This window comes from Myotis davidii, unplaced genomic scaffold, assembly GCF_000327345.1.
Source record: "Myotis davidii unplaced genomic scaffold, ASM32734v1 scaffold100, whole genome shotgun sequence".
Classification (NCBI taxonomy): domain Eukaryota; kingdom Metazoa; phylum Chordata; class Mammalia; order Chiroptera; family Vespertilionidae; genus Myotis; species Myotis davidii.
The window spans coordinates 425935-444209 of record NW_006292691.1 but is presented as its reverse complement, the minus strand read 5'-3'; the positions used below and the strand labels follow the sequence as shown (position 1 = coordinate 444209).

The following is an 18275-nucleotide window of genomic DNA, read 5'->3' as shown; positions in this document are numbered from 1 at the left end:
GAGGCCGAGGGGCCGAGGAGGCCGACCGAGAGGACGCCGAGGAGGACGCCGAGGAGGGTGAGGAGGTAGGATGAGACGCCCGAGATACCCAAGCGAACGCCGCCGCCCTTGCCCCGCCCTCTGCCGGCCTTACGTAAGCACGCCCGGCGCGGCCCGGCCCCGCCCCCCACCGACTGGCTATAAAAGGCGGGCGGTGGGCAGCAAGATAGCGGAGCGGTTGTCGACGGTCAGCGCCCGGTGGGTGGGCGCTTATGCGCCTGTTCTTTGCCGGGCCCTACCCTGAATCCCGGCCCTCGGACTCAGGAAGAGGCTGCCTTCGGAGGCTGCAAACGCGTACTGATGTCACCGCCTGGGGGTGCGGGGACGGCCGACCCACGCACGGTGCGGATGAATAAACTGCTCCGAGAAGAGAGCGGAAAACCGAAAGTGCACCTGTCGCACAGGGGCTGAGTCCTCCCGGAGCGTAAAGCGCTCTCACACATGGATAAGCAAAGAACACGATCCTAACGGGAGGAGTAATGCGCGCGGCACTGAGCGCAGCCCCCGCGTGGTACCGCCTACCGGCGCACCTGCGCTCGCTGTGTCCGCCCGGCTCCTTCGGCAGCCCGCACGCACCCCCTCCGCAGACGCCGGTAGCGGAAAGAGGTCGCAGGCGTGCACAGAGGTGGGCACAGAGGTTGGCAGAGGCAGGGGCTGGTCCGCGCGGTCCTTTTCCAAGGGCTGGAGAGCCCGGGAAATGCTGTGTATTTTCACTTCTAACGGAAGGCACAAGTGGTTAAACACAGATCTTTTTTAAGCCTATGAAAAGTGTTTTTCACAGGATGTAGAGTTGATCGCCAGTCTGCAGTCAGGCCTTCCCAGCACCGTGGCTGTCTTTGACAACTAGCATCTGTTTCTCGAGCTGTCGCTTTCATCAGCGAGGACGCGGGACGACAGACAGGAACATGAGTACCCTGCAGGAGGCATGAAAGTGGAGACAGGCTAGTTAGAAGCAGGTGAGCTGCCGGGCCCAGGCGAGGTGCTAAATTTAGCCTGTAACTAAATGTATCGAAGGAGTGTATGAAATGGTATTTTTAAACGCTGTGGGCACCCAAACCAGATATGTTTCATAAGCAGCTTTGGCAAGAACCAAAGGAAATTGAACCTCTGCTTCCAAGTGTACAGTGTTAATTAACTGAGTCATTGTCCATGACAAATTCCCAGGGCACGTGGTATGGGATTTTGTGAGGTTGGCCTTGGAAAAAGAAAAGCAAGGAATTCCACCCTCCCCAACTATATTCTCAATTTCTTTTAAGAGCTGTATGCTTGCCCTAACTGGTTTGGCTCTGTGGATAGAGTGCTGGCCTGTGGACTGAAGGGTCCGGTTCCATTCCGGTCAACAGCATGTACCTTGGTTGCTGGCACATCTCCAGTAGGGGGTGTGCAGGAGGTAGCAGATCGATGTTTCTCTCTCATCGATGTTTCTAACTCTCTATCTCTCTCCCTTCCTCTCTGTAAAAACTCAATAAAATATACTTTTTTAAAAATCAAAGTGAAGTTAATTTAAAAAAAAACGAGCCCTAACCGGTTTGGCTCAGTGGATAGAGCGTCGGCCTGTGAACTGAAGGATGGAAGGGTCCCAGGTTCCATTCCCATCAAGGGCATGTACCTTGGATGTGGGCACATCCCCAGCAGGGGGTGTGCAGGAGGCAGCTGATCAATGTTTCTCTCTCATCAATGTTTCTAACTCTCTATCGCTCTCCCTTTCTCTCTGTAAAAATCAATAAAATATATATTTTTTAAAAAAAGAGCTGTATGCTCTACTCAGGAAGATTCTGTGTTCAGAGAAAAAATACCATCTCCAGTTTTGGCAAGAATTCGAAATAGGACTGATGCCTTTGGCCAAATACAGTTTTCCAAGGTAGTTATAGTGATGTGTCAGCCTTTCTAAATAAGGGGGTTAATGTGGGTGAGGTGAAAAAAATATATATCAGAGCTGCATGCTGGGGAAATAGGCATTCCTCCTGCTACAAATGCCCCAAATTCGGCACTCCTAGGCTGGCTGATGTGCCAAAATGGAACCCCAGCATGGTGAGCTTGGACCAATTCAAGAGGCTCTGTGTGTGAAACATTAAAAGTGACAATTCTGCCGAAACCGGTTTGGTTCAGTGGAGAGAGCGTCGGCCTGCGGACTGAAAGGTCCCAGGTTCAATTCTGGTCAAGGGCATGTACCTGGGTTTCGGGCACATCCCCAGTAGGGGGTGTGCAAGAGGCAGCTGATGGATGTTTCTCATCGATGTTTCTAGCTCTCTATCTCTCTCCCTTCCTCTCTGTAAAAAAAAAATCAATAAAATATATTTAAAAAAAAAATAAAAGTGACAATTCTGGGTCAGTCACTCAGACCTCAAGTGTCCCCTTTGTGGCCTACGGACATTTTTATTGGTAGCAGTCAGATGAAATGAACCAGCTCAGTACACACAACCCCTCTTGCCATTTTGACTGACTCCTCCTATGCACGGTTTAATTCAACTAGGTATCAGGTACACAGAAGAGGAAGGGAGGGTGGGGTGCAGCTCACGTCTGTTGGTTTTGGGAACTGAGCGAGTGTCTGTGGAAATCTCCCTCTGTGAATGTTTTCTTTTGAAGTTACTTGGGGTAAACATTTCTTTGGAACTCTCTAAGCAGGTAGGTCTCCTGATCCCTCTTCCCGGGTGACTTTCGGCCTGTGGGGAAAAAATAGTAAGGTGATTCAGCAGATTCCTGGCTGTGTGGCACAGCCCTGTGGGACCTGCCTGGGGAGTGGAGGGAAAGTGGGTCAGGAAACCTTAGTTGAAGTAGGGCCTCTCCATCATCTGGGTGAGATCTGGCCACTGACAAAAGGAGGGGGAGGGATATAGGAAAAGCTCAATTTCGTTACAAATCCATTTTTTTAAATGCATCTATTTTTAAATAAAGAGGAAATACCCAAAATTATAGTAAACATTACATATGATTTCTAGCCTGACAACTTAAAATGACTGAGCTAAACCAGTTAGGGTTCATCTTCTCTTATTCGAACTTCACTGAATGCTAATGTTTCTTACTGTATTTGGCCAACTTGAATCTTATATCTGTGAATTGCCCAGTAGTAGTGTTATAATGTACCCCGTGAATCACAGAAGGACGCCTCAAGAAGCTGAATTAAAAAGTCACATTATTGCAATCTGACTATGAGGGGACATTTCGCTCTCCCAAATCTCGCAGCCATAAGATGGCCGCAACACCAGATTTACATGGGCAAAAATCACAAAGGTATTGATTACATCCCAGGGTTTGGAATGAGGTCCCTGGTTTGCACAAAGCAGTAACAGAAGCGAGATTGAGCCGATTAGTTATCTACAAAGATTAATTATAGTTTTGGGTCTTCGGACCACTGAGTTGACAGCAACACATAATCTAGAGCCCTCGGGTCTTGGGACCACTGAGTTGACAGAAACACATTATCTGGAACCCTCGGGTCTTGGGATAATTGTGCTGCCCTGGTTCCCAGGTACAGAGGAATGTGCTTTCTAAAACCAGAAAGATAACAATCAATGGGATAGTCATTCAATTGAATGGGATGATTTATATAATTCAGAAAATCAAAGTAACTTTTCTATTGTTAAAGCAAGTAAGTACAGGAGCCAAACAGCAGGGTTAAATTAAAACTATAGTTTCTACCTGAGATGATTGCTACTATACTTCAGTAGAACTTGCTTATTTTTCTATTTGATTCTCTGACTTTTTCTTCAGATAAAATCCTTCATCAGCCCTGGCCGGTGGCTCAGTGGTTAGACCATCAGCCCTGGCACTGAAGGGTCCTAGGTGGATTCCTGATCAAGGATACATACCAGGGTTGTAGGTTTGATCCCTGCCTTTGGGAGGCAACCACTCCACTTGATGTGTCTTTCTCACATAGATATCTCTCTATCTCCCCGCCCCTCCCTTCCACTCTCTCTAAAAATCAATGGAAAAAATATCCTCTGGTGAGGATTAACCAAAAAAAATCCCTTATCAGGCTTTGATGTTGTAAATATCTTCTCCCTGCCTGTGACCCCTTCATGAACTCTGTTGGAAAATTAAACAGAAATCTTTAATTTTTAAAAATATATTTCTTTAATGATTTAAGAGAGGAAGGGAGAGGGAGGAAGAGATAGAAACATCAATGATGAGAGAGTCTCATTGGTTGGCTGCCTTTTGCACAGCCCCTACTGGGGATCAAGCCTGCAACCCGGGCATGTGCCTTTGTCTGGAATCAAACCTGGGACTTTTCAATCTGCAGGCCGACACTCTATCCACTGAGACAAAACGGCTAGGGCAGAAATCTCTAATTTTGAGTAGTCAACCCAATAGTTTTATCCTTGATGGCTTTGCTAATCCTAAGGAAAGGATGGACTGTTCCATAGCTGGTGCCATTCATTAATACAGAAACCTCCTAACTAGATCCCTGTATCATATCAGATGCAAAAATAATTACAGAGTAATCAAAAGCATAAAGTTGGAAAGAAAAACTTTTAGAAGACATTGAAAAATATACTTAGATCCTTGGATCAGGGAAATTTCTTACACAAGAATAAAAATTGCAAACTATTAAAGAAAAGAATGATTCAAATTTAAATACTTCCAAACGTATAGGGACAAAAATCAGACCAGTGGGGACTGGAGGACAAGGGAATTTGTTGGAGTGAAAAAAATGTTCTATACCTTGATTGTAATGGTAGTTCTACATTGTATGTGTTTTCCAAAACTCACAGAATTGCTCACTACAAAGGGTAAATTTTACTGTATGTAAATTTTATTTTAGAAAAAAATAATATTTTTTTAAATTGGCCTTCTGTTTGACAAAAGACACATCATAGACTAGTGTGTTAGTCTGTTTATGCTGCTGTAACCAAATACCATGCACTGGGTGGCTTAAACAACAGACATTTACTTTTCACAATTCTGGAAGCTGAGAAGTCCAAGATCAAGATGGCAGCAAATTCACTCCTGCTGAGAGCTTTCTTCTTGTCTTGTGAGGGCTTCCTTCTAGGTAATCCTCACCTGGGAGAAAGCCATTTCTCTCACTTCCTCTTCTTATAAAGCCGCTAATCTCATCATTGGGGCCCCAACACGTGACCTCATCTGACCCTTAATTACCTCCCAAAAGCTCCATTTCCAAATACCATCAAATTGGGGGTTAGAGCTTCAACTAATGAATTTGGGGTGCACAATTCAGTGCATAGCAACTTGGAAGAGATTTAGAACAGATATAACTAATAAAAGGATTCATTTCCAGAATACACAAAGAAGTCCTAAAAAAAAAACAAAAAAACAGTAAAATAACAGCTACCCCTTAAAAAAATGAGCAATGAATAGAATAAGCAGTTCCAGAGGAGGACACTCAAGTGGCTAGTAAACACAAAAAAGATGCTGAACCACACTGGTACTCAAGGGAATGAATTAAGATAGCGTTTGACACCAATCAGAGTAAAAATTAACTCTGGTCCTAGCAGAATATGGGATTCACATTAGTAATACAGCACTTCCGCTTCCGTACCATCCAATGCACAGGTTCACAAGGAAACAGGATGGACAGGTTCAGAGGCCCAAGAAGAGAAAGGAAAGGGGTGTACCGGCAGCGCTGGCTTTCTTAGTCCCATGAAGAGACGCTGGCCCAGTCGGTGTGGCTAGTGGTTGAGCATCTACCTATGAAGCAGGAGGTCACGGTTCAATTACCGGTCAGGGCACATCCCAGGTGTGGGCTCAATCCCCAGTAGGGCGTGTGCAGAAGGCAGTTGTTCGGTGATCCTCTCTCATTGATGTTTCTATCTTTCTCTTCCTCTCCCTTCCTCTCTGAAATCAATAGTAATATTTTCTTAAAAAAGGATTGCTGAGTGGTGGGCTGTAATCTATTGTAATGAAATGCTATGTAGTAGTTTCCATGAATTAACCACATCTGCCACATCACCATGGACGGACTTACAAAACAAGTGATTCAGCAAGTTGCCGAAACCGGTTTGGCTCAGTGGATAGAGCGTCAGCTTGCGGACTGAAGGGTCCCAGGTTCGATTCCGGTCAAGGGCATGTACCTGGGTGGCGGGCACATCTCCAGTGGGAGATGTGCAGGAGGCAGCTGATCGATGTTTCTCTCTCATCGATGTTTCTAGCTCTCTGTCTCTCTCCCTTCCTCTCTGTAAAAAATCAATAAAATATATTTTTTAAAAAAAGAAAAAGCAAGTTGTAGAACTGTGTAATACCATTTTTGCAGAGTCTAAAAACACATCCTCAATGACATCTATTGTTTTTAAGCATCTTGTAGTAAAAATACCAAAACAAGCATGGGAATTATATTGAGGGGGACAGAAGAGGAAAGGAGTGAAAAGTGAAATTTAACTCTTATTATAAAATTTATTCCCTTTAAATGCAGACAAATTAGAAGCAAACAGGATCAAGATCTGGTTAACCCAGCAAAGGATCAAATTCTGGTGGTGAACATGTGGATGTGTCTTGTTTTATTTATTGTTATTAAATCTTATCCACATCCTATATAATAAAAGGCAAATATGCAAATTGACCAAACAGCAGAACGACCGGTCACTACGACGCACACTGACCACCATGCGGCAGACGCTCAACAGGAGCTACCCCTTGGTGAACAGTGCCCTCCCACAGAGGGAGCACTGCTCAGCCAGAAGCCCAGATCCAGGATCATGGCTGGCAAGCCGGTATCGGTGGCGGGAGCCTCTCCCACCTCCGCAGCAGCACTAAGGATGTCGACTGCCGGCTTAGGTCCGCTCCCCACAATGGGACATCCCCTGAGGCTCCTGGACTGTGAGAGGGCACAGGCTGGGCTGAGGGACCCCCCCCCAAGTGCACGAATCTCATGCACCAGGCCTCTAGTATTTTAATTTCATAATTAAACACTTTTAAAATTAAGTAAATAAATCCTCTGCCCAGTCTCAGATACCTGCTTAAATGTATAGTTTTCCCTTTGACACTATGACTTTAATCCACTTGGAGTTTTTCTGTTTCAATGTGATGTAAGGTAGGCACCTGACTTTATTTTTCTCACTTACTGAGCCAGTTTCCCTGAGACTATCTGTTCTTTCCCCATGTATTTGTGAGGTCACCTCTATCAGCCATTTTATTGTAATATTTGAAAATGATTTGTGTCAAAAGTGGAGTTATAGTAGGAACCCAGATCAGAGAGTTGGGGAGCAGGCTCTGGGAGGCTGTCTAAAGAAGCCCTCCTCCCAAAGGGGACAGTTGCAGATACATCCGTGGCAGGCCCTTATCTCAATGAGCGCTGAGGGCCATGTAGGGCCGGACATCAGTACATGTAGAGACCCCTGTGTCCCAGAGCACAATGGCCAAGGCTGAGCCAGCCAGGGGGCAAGTGGGAGCCTCCTGCAAGGTGGTTTGGGGCAGCAGGCCAGGGGCAGCTTTGGTGGCCCTGGAGATGGACAGCAGGAGAGAGACTGCCCTATGACAGGGGCCAGGGTAAGGAAGGAGAACCACCACCAAACAGCCTGCGCTGGGATTCCTTAACAGTGGTCCTGGACCCAGCTGAGTGTCTAGCACAGGGGTGGGCAAACTTTTTGACTCGAGGGCCACAATGGGTTCTTAAACTGGACCGGAGGGCCGGAACAAAAGCATGGATGGAGTGTTTGTGTGAACTAATATAAATTCAAAGTAAACATCATTACATAAAAGGGTACGGTCTTTTTTTTTTTTTTTAGTTTTATTCATTTCAAACGGGCCGGATCCGGCCCGCGGGCCATAGTTTGCCCACGGCTGGTCTAGCACCTCTTCCTACTGTTCCCACCTTTCAGCCAGATGTTCTCGATTCCCCTCCTCCTCGTGGAACCTTTTCTCCCACATGTTCACTCCCTTTCTGGCTGGTCTTGCCCTCCCAGGACCTGAGCTGTCATCCTGGATGGCTCACCAGTTCTTCCCCACTGTCACCTGAGGATAAGGGGGAGGGAGAAGCAGGGGGGAGGATTACCAGGGGACTGGAGGAAATGGTTTGCAGGTGATGGGTATGTTCCTTATTGTGATTGTTGCACAGGTAAAGATGTATGTCAGAATTCATCAAATAATACACTTTACATAAGTGCAGTTTATTGTACATCAAGTATATTCAAGCTATAAACAAAAACTGCTGGAGATATATATATATAATGTCTTTAATCCTCACTAATCCTCTCTAAGGACATCCTTAGAGAGAAGAAGGGAGAGAGAGAGAAACATCAGTGTGAGAGAGAAACATCCATGGGTTGCCTTCCAGATGTGCCCCAACTGGGGATCGAACCTGCAACCCAGGCACGTGCTCTGAACTGGGAATCGAACCAGCAACCTTTCAGTGTCCAGGACGATGCTCAACCACCTGAGCCACTCTGGTCAGGCACCAGCCAAATGTTTTTATTTTACTATTTTGAAAACAAGATTCACATTTTGTAAAGGGAAGTCAATTATAGATCTAGATCACACACTCCCCCTGTAGCCTCCAGCACTTGAGAGCACAGATCCACACTCGTGTTTACTGATATTTTATTCAGTGGGATAGGCTTTTTTCTCACCTTCAAATTTAGTAAAGTACATTTCTTAGAGTAAAAATAAAATGAGTTTGAACAGTACAGCATAGTCCCTCCTGACTCAATCAACGTTTGGATAATTTTCCTATTTTACCATCCATTTCACTCTGACGTTGCTGGCACCTGCTCCCATCTTCCTGTGAAGACAGGCGTCTCTAATCCCCACTGTGCCCAGAGCGCTTCATAGCCCACCTTTTGCACTCACCTCATCTCTCCTGCAGCCAAAATCACCTGGGGGAACCGCACTGAGGGGCAGTGAGAAGTTTGTATGTGGATTCAGAACTTCCTTTTTTTAGCCTCAGGTCACATTTTCCAAAGAGGTGAAGAGCTAATCCACATCATTTTCTTCCCATTGTGTAAAAATTGTCCAAATGACATGTGATGGTGGAAGAGTTAAAAGTTAATTCTGAGTTCTGCGTATTTATCATTCCTTCTTCAACAGACACCTGCCAAGTAATGTCTTATCGAGATACTCTGACTAATGGATGTGGTGAGTACTCCAAAAAGCTCCCAGCCCTGAAGATAATGTTATTCTCTGAGAGTTCAGTTCATGAAATCCATACTGATTATGATTGTCACCTGAGACAATAATGCAAGAGATAGCCAGTAAGTAAAGACTAAAGAGCCCTGTACACCTCTGCCTGCTGACAAAGTGATATAGGTCTCATTCCAGGCACCTGAACCAGAACCCAATGCTAAATAGGAAAGCAGCAATGCCCTGTCTTTGGGGGCTGTTTCGCTCAAGGGTTCCATTGGCATAAGCAAGAAAAACAGAAGTCCAAAGAAGGATCCAGTCTCCACCATGGTCCCTAGCACAGAAGAGCGGAGTTGGGCAAAGTTCTGGCCCCAGATATAAGTGGGAAGCCTGTGTAGATCATCCGACTTAGGCAACCTCTGCCACCTCCCAAGTGGCCTTTGGGTTTCACCAGAGAGGGAGACCTGAGACTCATGCAATCATTGAAAAGGAGTACACACATACACAGGCTCTCTCTCTCTCTCTCTCTCTCTCTCTCTCTCTCTCTCACACACACACACACACACACACACTCACACACTATCAGCTTAAGGGGCTACACGTAATTTTTTTTTTAATTTATTGAAAAAGAGAAACATCAATCTGTTGTTCCACTTATTTATGCATTCATTGGTGGATTTCTAGTTTATTTTATTTTACTTTATTTTATTTTTGGTCTTCAATTGAGGATATACTTCCATTGATTTTCAAAGAGAGTAGAAAGGAGGGAGGAAGGGGGAGAGACAGAGAAAGAGAAACATCGATGCGAGATACATCAACAAGTTGCCCCCTACACAGTTGGGGACCGAACCTGAAACCCAGGCACGTGCCCCTGGCCAGGAATGGAACACACGACCCTTGGAGCTGTTTGATGCTCCAACCACTGAGCTACACAAGCCACATTCTTGTATGTGCCCTAACTGGAGATCGAACCCATGGCCTTGGTGTTTGGACAATGCTCTAAACCAGCGGTCACCAACCTTTCAGACCTCGCGGACCACTGGTGGTCCATGGACCACCGCTGCTCTAAACAACCGAGCTACCCGGCCAGGGCCTACACATTGGTCTTTAGTGAGTTTGTTTGGTGTGACTTAGGACCTACACTAGATGGTCTGCTATAACACACATTTTCTAAAAGCAGCCCTTGTCCAATCAAATCCATGACTGTAGTGGGAGTTGCCATGTTTGTATGATGTGAGCAATCCTTGGCCAGGGTTTAATGAACAAGAGCTGGACACCTGACCCAGACTGAATGACTGTGCACATTTCTTCAAGAACTCTGCGTCTCTCTTCAAGGAGCTGGATTACAGGGTATACCCATGGCAATGGGACCAAGACATGGAGACAGCTGATGTGCAGGGAGGGGAAGCTGCTGGCTCACAGGGCCAGGTGAGGGTGAGAGAAAAAAGGGACCCCAGAGCCCTGGCTCCAAGCTTTACCCTGGAGCTCCAGTGCATCCTATCCTTGGAGCAAGGATCTACCCCATATATTCGCTCTTTGGCTCTAAACAGCCAGAATAGGTTTCTGCCGCATGCATCCATCAGCAGCCAACCTAAGTATCCTGAAGGACGTGCCCAAGGGGCCCATGCCCAGCCCGCTTCCCAACATGGGAAGCCCTGAGCCCAGAGAGCCCATCTGCCCTGCGCAAGAGGACATCGCTGCCTACCTGAAGCACTGGGCAGACCCAGGGAACAAAAGATGCTCACCTGAACTTGCAGCCCAGGGTGGGGCTTGACTTGACTGACCCATAGGATGAGGACAGAGGAACATCCGCTGACCCTTAAATTGTTGAGGTTCTCAGGGATGTTTCATGTCTCTCTTCCCACTTCTCTCAGTGTGGACAGAAAGCAAGGAAGTCCAGGAGGGTCAGAGTCCTGTCTGGGTTCCCAGCCAGGGTGCGGGGCCAAGTCCGGGCTCAGTGCACATAGAAGGAAAGGGGACAGGAAGACAGAAGGCGGCGTGGAGGGTATGACAACTCAGCAACTGAGAAAACAATGTGGCATTTGGGAAACCACCATTAGTGTTAGGTGTCTAGCCTCCAGGTCCTCCAGAGATGACCCGAAGGATAAAGCTAGCACATGCAAGCCAGTCTAATTCAACCACGTTACCATGGGAACAGGAGTCAGCAGAGAGAAATGACCTCAAATTAGCACTGGTTATTTAAGGCAACTTTAAGGTTTTCTTTGCTTTCTGTAGATATAAAGATGAATGAGCCCAGAGAGTCATTGCATTATAGCAAGCTCCTATAGCATTATAGGAATAACCTGCGTGATTCACGACAACATAGTGGGCCGTTCATTTATTCATTCAACAAACACAGTGTACAATGCTTTTCAACATGTCCATCTGCTCCCTGAGAAGATGAAGATATGGAAAAAGGGCTGCAGGGCTGTACCCCAAGTGAGAGCTTCTTTGTGGGGGGGCAGTCCTCTGCCTTGGCTGATGTTTTATGTGTAGTTTTGAAAGGATGATAAACACCCTCACCCCAGCGAAGGGGGAGCCACGTTGACAAGGCTGTAAGTCAGCTTCCAAGGCTAAGGCTGGAGAAAACTCTGACTAGGGCTCACCTATAAAACAATTATCCTTCTTTTTGGAAAACCTGGCATTTTGAGATGAATGTGAAAGGGGATAACCTAGTTCTCTGCCAGTTGCCACTGAGCCCAAGTGCCGCTGCTGGGACTGATGCCACACCCTGTGCCCCTGGCCCTCCTCACCAGCTTGCACCTGGGGCTCACCAGCCTCACCGCCCAGTGAGAGAAGCCTGCTGGACGTGCTTGTGACCCACGAACCCCCAGAGGTCATCCCATACCTACAGGATGACAGCCTGGGCTGGTAGACTAAGCCAGAGCTGATTTCTCATAACCAAACTGACCAGCATGTGCAGGAGATGGAGTGTGGAGACGCTTTACTGTATGCACCTGTGATGACTAATGTTATGTGTCAACTTGACTGCACTAGGGATGCCCAGATAGTTGGGTGTCTCTAGAAGAGATTAGCACAGTAGAGTGAGTGAAGATCCACTCTCACCAATGTGGGTGGCATCACCTCATCCAATCCACTGATGGCAGAATTCTCTCTTCTGCCCTTGGCCATCAGAGCTCCTACTTCTTAGGCCTTTGACTCTGACTGAATTATACCATTGGCTCTCCTGAGTCTCCAGCTTGCAAATCATGGGATTTCTTGACCTGCTATTTAATCCTTCTAATAAATTCCATATATATCTATATACATCCTATTGGTTCTGTTTCTGGAGCACCCTAATCCTATCTAATAATAGACAAACATGGTAATTGACCATACCTTCGCTACACCTCCCATGGGCTAATCAGTATGATATGCAAATTAACTGCCAACAAAGATGGCAGCTAATTTGCATACTGCAGGCAGGGCGGGACAGCGCCATCCCGCCTGCCCCGCCGCCATCCGGGCCTGCTATTTGCCACCCGGGTTGGTGGGGCGGGACAGCACCATCTCACCTGCCCTGCCACCATCCAGGCCTGCTATCTGTGACCTGGGGCGGTGGGCGACCAGTGTGCAACCCAACCCGGGGTGGCCAGGTGGGGCAGCAAAGGCTTGAAGGCGGCTCGGGCCTGAGCAAAGGCCTGGATCCAGGTGCCGGAGGAAAACCGGTGCCAGCAGCCAGGGGAAGGGAAGGCCTATTGCATGAATCTTTTTGTGCAACAGGCCTCTAGTACAGCAATAAAAGGCTTACCCCTGGAACCTGCACCTCAACAGTGCATCCCAACCTTCAAAAGCAGCAGAGCCTAGTCATCCATGATGGGACACCCTCCCCCGCAGGCCATCCCCGTGGCCTACTCCTCAGGAAGGACAGCAGGCCCAGGCTCGCTGTCATAAGGAGAGGGGTCCTCAGGATGGCCTCTGCCTCTCACTGGCCAGGTCTCCCCAGTAGCTGCTTTCATTCTTCTGTCTTGTCCCCCCAGCAGTATCATAAGGACCCCTCTATCTTTTTTTTTAAGTATATTTTTATTGATTTCAGAGAGGAAGGGAGAGGGGAGATAGAATCAACAATGAGAGAGAAACATTGATTGGCTGCCTCCTGCACATCCCCTACTGGGGATAGAGCCCGCAACCCGGGTATGTGCCCTTGACCGGAATCAAACCTGGGACCCTTCAGTCCATAGGCCGACGCTCTATCCACTGAGCCACACCAGCAAGGGCCCATTCTGTCTTGCTGGTTAACTTGATGCACCACATTTTGGTCTCCCTGACAACAGAGAGCACCTTTAAATAGCACAAGGTGCTCCCTCTGCCAGGGGGCCTCCCAGCTGGGATGGCCATGGGGTTTCCCTGCCACCCCCTTGCACATGTTGAGGAGAGGTGGTCTCCTTTCATAGAATGAAGCGACTTGAACAAGGGACAAGTGAGCCTGGTCCTCTGGGGCACAGAACTCACGCTCAGCCCCTAATGGCAGTAGGAACCGACCAAGAGCAAATGGGGACCTTGCAGGGGGTTCAGGCATCAGATAGGAAGCATTTTCTAAACTCTCCACAGGAAAAAGACAGGAAGGAAACACTAAATGACCAGGTCACAGTGATTCTTTTCAAGTATCTTCCTTTTCCTTCTAAAAAATTTTGCAAAGTCCAATGAATAGATGTTTTACAATAAAAAATATTATTCTTTAAGGAAATATATTTTCTGACAAAGCTCTAGGATCTTTGCTTCTACAAATTGGTGATACCAACAAGGAAGGATGGAACTGTGTGCCTAACGAAAGGGCTGACCTACAGCTTTGAGGGGCTCAAACCTTGAGGCATCCTACTGTCTCCAGGGGGGGGGGGGGGTCATCCCAGAAGCCTGCTCCAAACCTGGCTTCCCAGTGTGACTGACCTGTGAACTCCTGCGCTACGCCTTCACATACACACCCCTCAGGTGGGACAGGAAACAGGCAGGAGGAGGCCAGCCCAGGCTGGGACTAGGCAGAGCAGGATAGCCCCTAACCCTAGGTCAGGGGGTGAGGGGTGTACCCCAGCAACTGGTCTGCATCTCCACTCTTGAGGGAGCTCTGGAATGCCAATCACCCCTTGGCAGATATCTGTGTGGTGCGGGCAGGTCAGCAGGCTGGCCTCACTGCCTGGTCACGCCTGCCCATGCACAGGAGATGGGCCACGGGAAGGGGACGGGAACACAGAATAGCTCTGAGGAGGGGTTAGTCTCTGCTTCAGCTGCTCTGCTAGGGTGGTTGGTTTGGCGTTCTCAGCTGAGTGAGAGGCAGGGCCCAGGAATCCAAGAGTGGGTTGTGAACCAGCCTCCCCTTCAGAATGCCTTCTTCGCTTCAGCTGTCCAGCTCCTGTCAGAAATGCCAGCAGACACCAAGGTCACAGAGGACTGAAGCGCACCAGGGCCCATCTCCTGCACAGCCTAGGAAACTGTATCTGCCATCTGGGCAGCACCCACAAGTGGCTGGGAGACAGCAGTGGGCAGCTAAGACTTGTGTATCCTCTGGGGGGCAGACACCAGCAGTCCCCTTCTGCACTCTTCCAGAACTCCCCTAGATGAGTGCTCCTCACCCCAGTGGATGGTTTCCCAGCCCAGACTTCCCCCACCCCCCACCTCCAGCTGCCTGGTCACTCACGGGCACTTCAGAACATGGCTGATGGCAACCAACGCAGAGGGCCTCAGAAGAGGGGCCTCTCAACATCACTGTGCTCACAAACCCGTCTCCAGGAAGGAGGGTGCAGCAATAAAACCTGGCTTCACAGTGTGACTGAACCGTGAACTCCTGGGCTCTCCCTTCACCATACACACCCCCTCAGGTGGGACAGGAAACGGCCAAAGTCTAGGACATTCTACCACCACCCTGTGATTGTGACCCAGGAGGTCTGATGAGCATAGGTGTTCAGAGGCATGGGTTGGACCTCAGCCTTCCTCAGAGGAAGCTGCTGCTCAGAGAACCGGGATAAGCAGGCTTCATGGACCAGCCACACCACTGGGATTGGGGGAGAGGGCAGGCAGAGAGCGATGGCACCCTTGCATGGGCTCAGACAGCCCTCAGGCCTCCGGAGAGGGTCACCGAGGGGAGCTCCCAGAGAGAGAGAATTCCTGTCTGCCAGGCAAGCCATGCCCACCCTGGTTTGCAGGAGGGCCCTGAGATCTGGGGTAGAGCTTCATTGGGCTGGGCCCCCTCCCAGTACCACCCAAGAAGACCCCTCCCAAGCTTGACCTACATATGGCCTGGCCTGTTGGAGTAGTGGAAGTCCAAACATGCCCAAGGAATTGAGTGAAAACGTATCAGGGCCCAAACAGTGACCAAAAGCCCACAGGGTGGGGTCTTGGGAAAGGGCCATGAACACAAATGACACCCAGAAGGTGGGAGTGGCACATCACCTAGAGCTTAGCAGAGAAGGATGCAAAATCCGCCAGCAGCTTCATGTCATTAGGTAACGTCAGCCACGCCCCGCCGTCAACCACCAGCAAGGCCCCGGTCACGTAGGATGCCAAAGGGCTGGCCAGGTAGAGTACACTGTGGGCGATCTCCGTCTTGTTCCCCAGCCTCTGTAGGGGGCTGGCCAGGACCTTGTCAGCGCGGGGACCACCTGGGAGGTCAAACCCTGTGAGCCACAGGATCTCAAGGCCCTCCACCCTCCCCGGCCCAGCCTTCCCGAAACCACATCCGAGAATGTTGTGGGCACTATTAGCACCATCCTCGCAGAGCAGGGACACGCCAGGTACCGAGTAACACTGCCGAAGAACCAGCATAGGGCTTTTTGATGGACACCCTGCCAAGGTTCTGGAAGCTTCAATGGAAGCCCCACTTTGGTTCTAACTCAAACATCAAGGTCAGTAGCCCTGTGGCCTCGACCTCAAGGGAGCGGTTTCCCAAGTCTAGTTAATCCTTAGTCCATTGCTGCTGTGTGCTAACCACAAATGGCTCCTTGCCAGCCCCAGGGAGCCATGAAAAGTTGGCACTTGTCCCAGCCAGGTGAGAGGGGGACCCAGGGGGGCACTGTGGAGGGCCTGGGCTTCCTGAGAGCCTTACCCAGCCGCCGGATCCCCTCCGTGCCACTGATAGGGCCGGGGGCAAGGCTGTTGACTCGGATGTTCTGCGGACCCCACTCCACGGCCAAGTGCCGCGTCATTGCATCTGCATGGAAGGAAGGAAGGCAGGCATGAGGGAGAATGCAGGGCTGCTTGGACTTCTGGGGTGGTCTGGGTTGAAGCGGGGACTCAGGGTCAGGGCTGGGCCTCTCCACTGCCCACTCAGACACTGTTGGCCTCCAGGGACAGGCAGGAGAGGGACCCTAAGGAACCCAGGAGAGCAGACAAGAAGGGGTGCCATACCCACGGCCGCCTTGGCAGAGCCTGCGTGCACTTGGAGCACCTGCCCCCGGGTACCCAGGGTTGCGGTGATGTTCACAATTACTCCTCCATGGTCCTGCAACACATGGTGGACACGGGTGGCGGGGGGCGGACGGGAGGAGGTGTGTGAGGGGGGCGCTTGTCAGCAAGCAGACTACCAGAAGAGGGGAGGTCCCAACCAGAGAACACTCACTCGGAAGAACTTCTTGTAGAGCACATGAGACACGTTGAATGTGCCCAAGGTGTCGATGTCCATCACAGTCTTGAAGGCATTGAAGGACAATGAGCTGGCTGGGCACAGGAAGTTTCCGGCTGCACCTGCAGGGTGGAAGGAGACACAGATGGTGCAGGACCCCTGGGCAGGTAGAGCATACAGACTTCAGGATGGCACAAGCTGGACAGGAAGGAGGCTTGAGATCGCCTCTGACTCTGATTCAGCCAAGTTCACACTGAAATGACTTGGAAGGAACGGAGTTGGACCAAGACAGTGGCCTGGAGCCCAGGATAAAAGTTTTGGGACTTCCAAGAAGGAAGGTCTAGCATCGCTGACTCATCAGAAAACCTCTGGCCTAGCTTAACGGTGACTCACAGTTTATGAGAATGTCGATTTTTCCAAACTCCTTCAGCGTCTGGTCCACGGCAGCCACGATGGCTGGGGGATCTCGGACATCCATAGACACGGGGAGGCATCGCTGGCCAGTGGCTGCAGCCAGCTTTCTGGCAGCCTAGAAGTCAGACAGGAAGGGAGAGAAGAGGTGGGCATCGGCCAAGTGGCCTCAGCCTAGAGAGAACAGCCCTTCAGCATCCAAGGAGGATGTGTCCGGGTTCTGCTGGGAAGCCAGGGCTTGTTACTGGACTCCACTCTTGAGAGATGCAGCTGGCAGGTAGCCATTCCCCGGTCCACTACCCCTCGTGGACATTTCTAAGAAATTCAACACTCCTCCCTCCACATCACCTTCCAGGCCACTGATCACGGGTCAGTGGCAGCTCTAGCTGACTTCCCGTCCCTGCCCAGAGACCCACTGTGGCAGGGGTGAGACTTTCCTCCAGGGTGGGTAGGACATGTGGACCGCTATTATAACCCAGCTGAGCTCAGAGATCTCTCTTAGCATCAGTACCACTCAGCATGAGGGTCCCTCACAGGACCCAATAATTAAACGTTTTTAAAAGCCAGGTGTTTTCCTGGGAGACAACCTCCACCGAAGCTTGATACTTGGAAGAGGAGCAGCTTTTGGAGTCAACATCGTCTGGGCCTCAGGACCCTCCAGGTCCAGGCTCTGGGTCTCCACAGCCACCCATGGATGGGTAGGCATAATAGAGACACCTTACCATTGATACTCTCGGAAAACTTCTGCTGGCAATGACCGTGTGGCAGCCGTGCCTGCAAAGCCAGAGGGCAGGAGTGAGGATGGCAGGGTGCAAGAGATAAACCCAGATGGGCTCCTGCCCAGAGCTCTAAGCAGAGCCCCCTTCCCCCAAGGGTCTCTTGGGCTGAAACACCAGCTCAATGTTGAAGGTACAGCTGTGAGAGGACACAGGGGTCTGAACACAGCTAAGCCACTGTGGTGAGACTTTAGATGGCTGCCACTAGTCCCACTCCCAGCATTTCTGGGCTGGCCTCAGGATACAGGCACTGCCCCAACTCCATGTGCACAGCACCAAAGCAGCTGTGAACATCAAATGGGGGCCCACGCATTTGCATGAGGCCTTCTGGGTCCCCCTGGCATGGCCCCACGTGCCCCTGTCTTCTCTCCCTGTGATGTTGGAGATGGACAGAAGGACCATTCTGAGGTCAGGGCACCTGCCCTGTGTTGAAGTATGGTAGCAATCATCTCAGGTAGAAACTATAGTTTAACTTTAACCCTGCTGTT

At 49.7% G+C, this 18275-nt stretch overlaps 1 protein-coding gene across 2 annotated transcripts in view; it reads right to left on the bottom strand.

The window, feature by feature from the left end:
• Positions 1–13281: 13281 nt before the first annotated feature.
• DECR2 (2,4-dienoyl-CoA reductase 2, peroxisomal) overlaps positions 13282–18275 on the bottom strand; it is a 7009-nt gene continuing 2015 nt past the window's right edge. The window contains exons 3-9 of one of the 2 annotated variants that reach the window (XM_006766151.2): positions 17734–17785; positions 16994–17129; positions 16598–16722; positions 16387–16480; positions 16085–16189; positions 15433–15641; positions 13282–14395 (exon numbers count right to left, since the gene is read on the bottom strand). In XM_006766151.2, the coding sequence (XP_006766214.1) occupies positions 15433–15641; positions 16085–16189; positions 16387–16480; positions 16598–16722; positions 16994–17129; positions 17734–17785 (721 nt within the window). In that variant the 3' untranslated portion in view covers positions 13282–14395. Of the gene's footprint in view, positions 14396–15426; positions 15642–16084; positions 16190–16386; positions 16481–16597; positions 16723–16993; positions 17130–17733; positions 17786–18275 lie in introns of those variants that run through there. The other variant, XM_006766152.2, reaches the window with a different exon arrangement.